Raw genomic sequence first — 2,500 nt, forward strand, 5'->3', positions numbered from 1 at the left:
TAAATATTAAAATAAAAAAGTTAAAATTTTTTTTTATTTATTTTTTTTGTTTTTTTTTTTTTTTTTTTTTTTTTTTTTTTTTTTTTTTTTTTTTTTTTTTTTTTTTTTTTTTTTTTTTGTTGTCTTCATTTTTTTATCTTTTAATAAAAGAAAAAACACTATATGTTTTTTAAAATAATATATGAATAATTATTTTGAACGATTTCCTTTAAAAAATTAAACATATATATAATTATATGTATTTGTTACTAAGTCATTTTTGTCTTTTCCTCATATATCTATTTTTTATTAGTTGTTTATATGTATGTGCATATGTGTATATATATGTATATATATATATTTGTACATTTTCATATATAATTAAGCGAAAAAGAAAAAAAAGAAAAAAAAATATATGCATATATAAATTTTATATGGGCAAAGTTGTAAAATGAGCTTATAAAATATTTCTTACTATAAATCTATATGAGTCATGAAAAATATTATTGGATCATTAAATTGATATTATATATTTATATTAAATATTTTCTAATTTGTAATAAAAATTTACATATTTGTAAATTGAAAAAAATACATCTACTTATAATAATGTGTATATGTGTTATTATATGTTGTGTATTATATGTTATATTTTAATTTATTATTATTACTATAATTTTTATTTTATTTTATTTTATTTTATTATTTCTTTTTAATCACTATCACTGTGTGTCTTTATCTCCTTTGTCTGTTCATCCAAATATGGATGTTTTGTCTTTTCATAATCCTCGACTAATTCATCCACAAATTTTTCAGTTTCTTCATTAGCATTTCCAGATTTGTTATTTTCATCGAAAGGTACAAAATTATCTGTATTTTTATTATGTAAAGCTTGTTCAAATGTCTCATAGGATTTTTTTTCTAAAAGAGGCTTGAGAGTGTTTTCTAAATTTTCATCTAATAAATCTCCTGCTTTTGATCCTATATATTCTGAAACATCCTTAACATAATGTTTTAAATCATCTAAATCTTCAAGTTGGAGATGTTCAAGAACACTTAAATTTTTTTCGTCATTCAAATATTCACCTATTTTGTTCTGTATTTTATTAGCCAATTCATTAGCTAATTCATCCTTCACTTCTTCTAAATTACCATGACTTTGTAAATATCCATTTTTCAATAAATCCATAAAATTAAATCCTTTATTACTCCACTCAGTAGATAAATTATTTGCTTTCTCATTGGAGTTTACATTTTTACCATTTACGTTTGTCTGAGGTTTTCCTATGTTAATACAATGGTAATAAACATCTTCAAAGCAAAAATAAAAGAAAAGGAAATAAAAAACGTTTAAAATAAAAAAGTTGGGATACTTCATTTTGTCAATGTAAAAAATAATATCGGATGAAATAATTATTATTCACACTCAAAAATGGAAAAATATTAAAATATAATATATATATATATATATATATAATTATATTTATATGTGTATACTATTGATTATTCAAGTTTTTTTTTTTTTTTGTTTTGTTTCTTAATATATAAGAAATATGTATATATTATATATATGTGAACAAATAAAAATACCTTCTTTTTATATTTTATTTTTGTCTAAAAAAATACAATTTTAAAGCTTAAAAAAAATATTCATACTAATATATTAATCTACATAAGAAAAATTAAATAAAGTTAATATTTCAGTTCATATGTAAAATTTTTTTTATTTTTTTCTATAAAAAAAATTATTTTCAAAAATGAATACATACATTATATTTTTTATTCGTAGTATTTTTTTTTTTTTTTTTTTTTTTTTCTTTTGCATGTATGCTTAAAAATTATGGACATTTTAAAATAAAAAAAAAAATTAGCTATTCAAATATATACGTAAGTATACATGAAAAAATACAATAAAATAAAAAAAAAATAAAAGATCAACCTATATACACAAATATATATATATATATATATATATATATATATATATATATTTATATATATATATATTTATTCATTTTATTATTTATTTGTTTTTTTTTTTTTTTATTGTCATGTGTAATTACATATATATTTGAATAGCTTATTATTTTTTTCTTTTTTTACCTTGCCTGGTCAGGTAAATTCCTTATAATTTTCTTAAAAAAAAAAAATATATAATATAATATATATATATCTTTTATGTTGATATACACTTTCTACTATTCTTCCATATGCTTATCTACATTTTTATTTAAGTAGATTTATTATTTTTTCCTTTTTTATAATAACATATATTTAGTTCGACAATAAAAATAATGGTTGTCTAAAATTATTATGACAATAGACATGTTTAATTATTTCTTAAATTTTCTAAAAAAGAAGTAATCATTTAATTTTTTTTAATAATGAATATTGACTTCATTGTTTTAAATTTTTTATTGAGTCATATATAACATAATCATTTAATGTTCATCAATTTGTGAAAAATACAAAATAATAAAACAAAATATATATTAATATAATGATTAATACAACATAATTA

The 2,500-nt window shown here is 17.0% G+C and overlaps 1 protein-coding gene across 1 annotated transcript; it reads right to left on the bottom strand.

Moving 5' to 3' along the window:
- Positions 1 to 691: 691 nt before the first annotated feature.
- Positions 692 to 1,357, bottom strand: PGSY75_1216500 (male development protein 1; the record flags this gene model as incomplete). The annotated part of the gene is made up of 1 exon (XM_018786750.1): positions 692 to 1,357. The coding sequence occupies one exon, from the start codon at positions 1,355 to 1,357 to the stop codon at positions 692 to 694; it is 666 nt and encodes a 221-aa protein (XP_018640615.1).
- Between the last annotated feature and the right edge of the window lie 1,143 nt (positions 1,358 to 2,500).

This window comes from Plasmodium gaboni, chromosome 12, assembly GCF_001602025.1.
Source record: "Plasmodium gaboni strain SY75 chromosome 12, whole genome shotgun sequence".
In the NCBI taxonomy this organism is placed as follows: Eukaryota; Apicomplexa; class Aconoidasida; order Haemosporida; family Plasmodiidae; genus Plasmodium; species Plasmodium gaboni.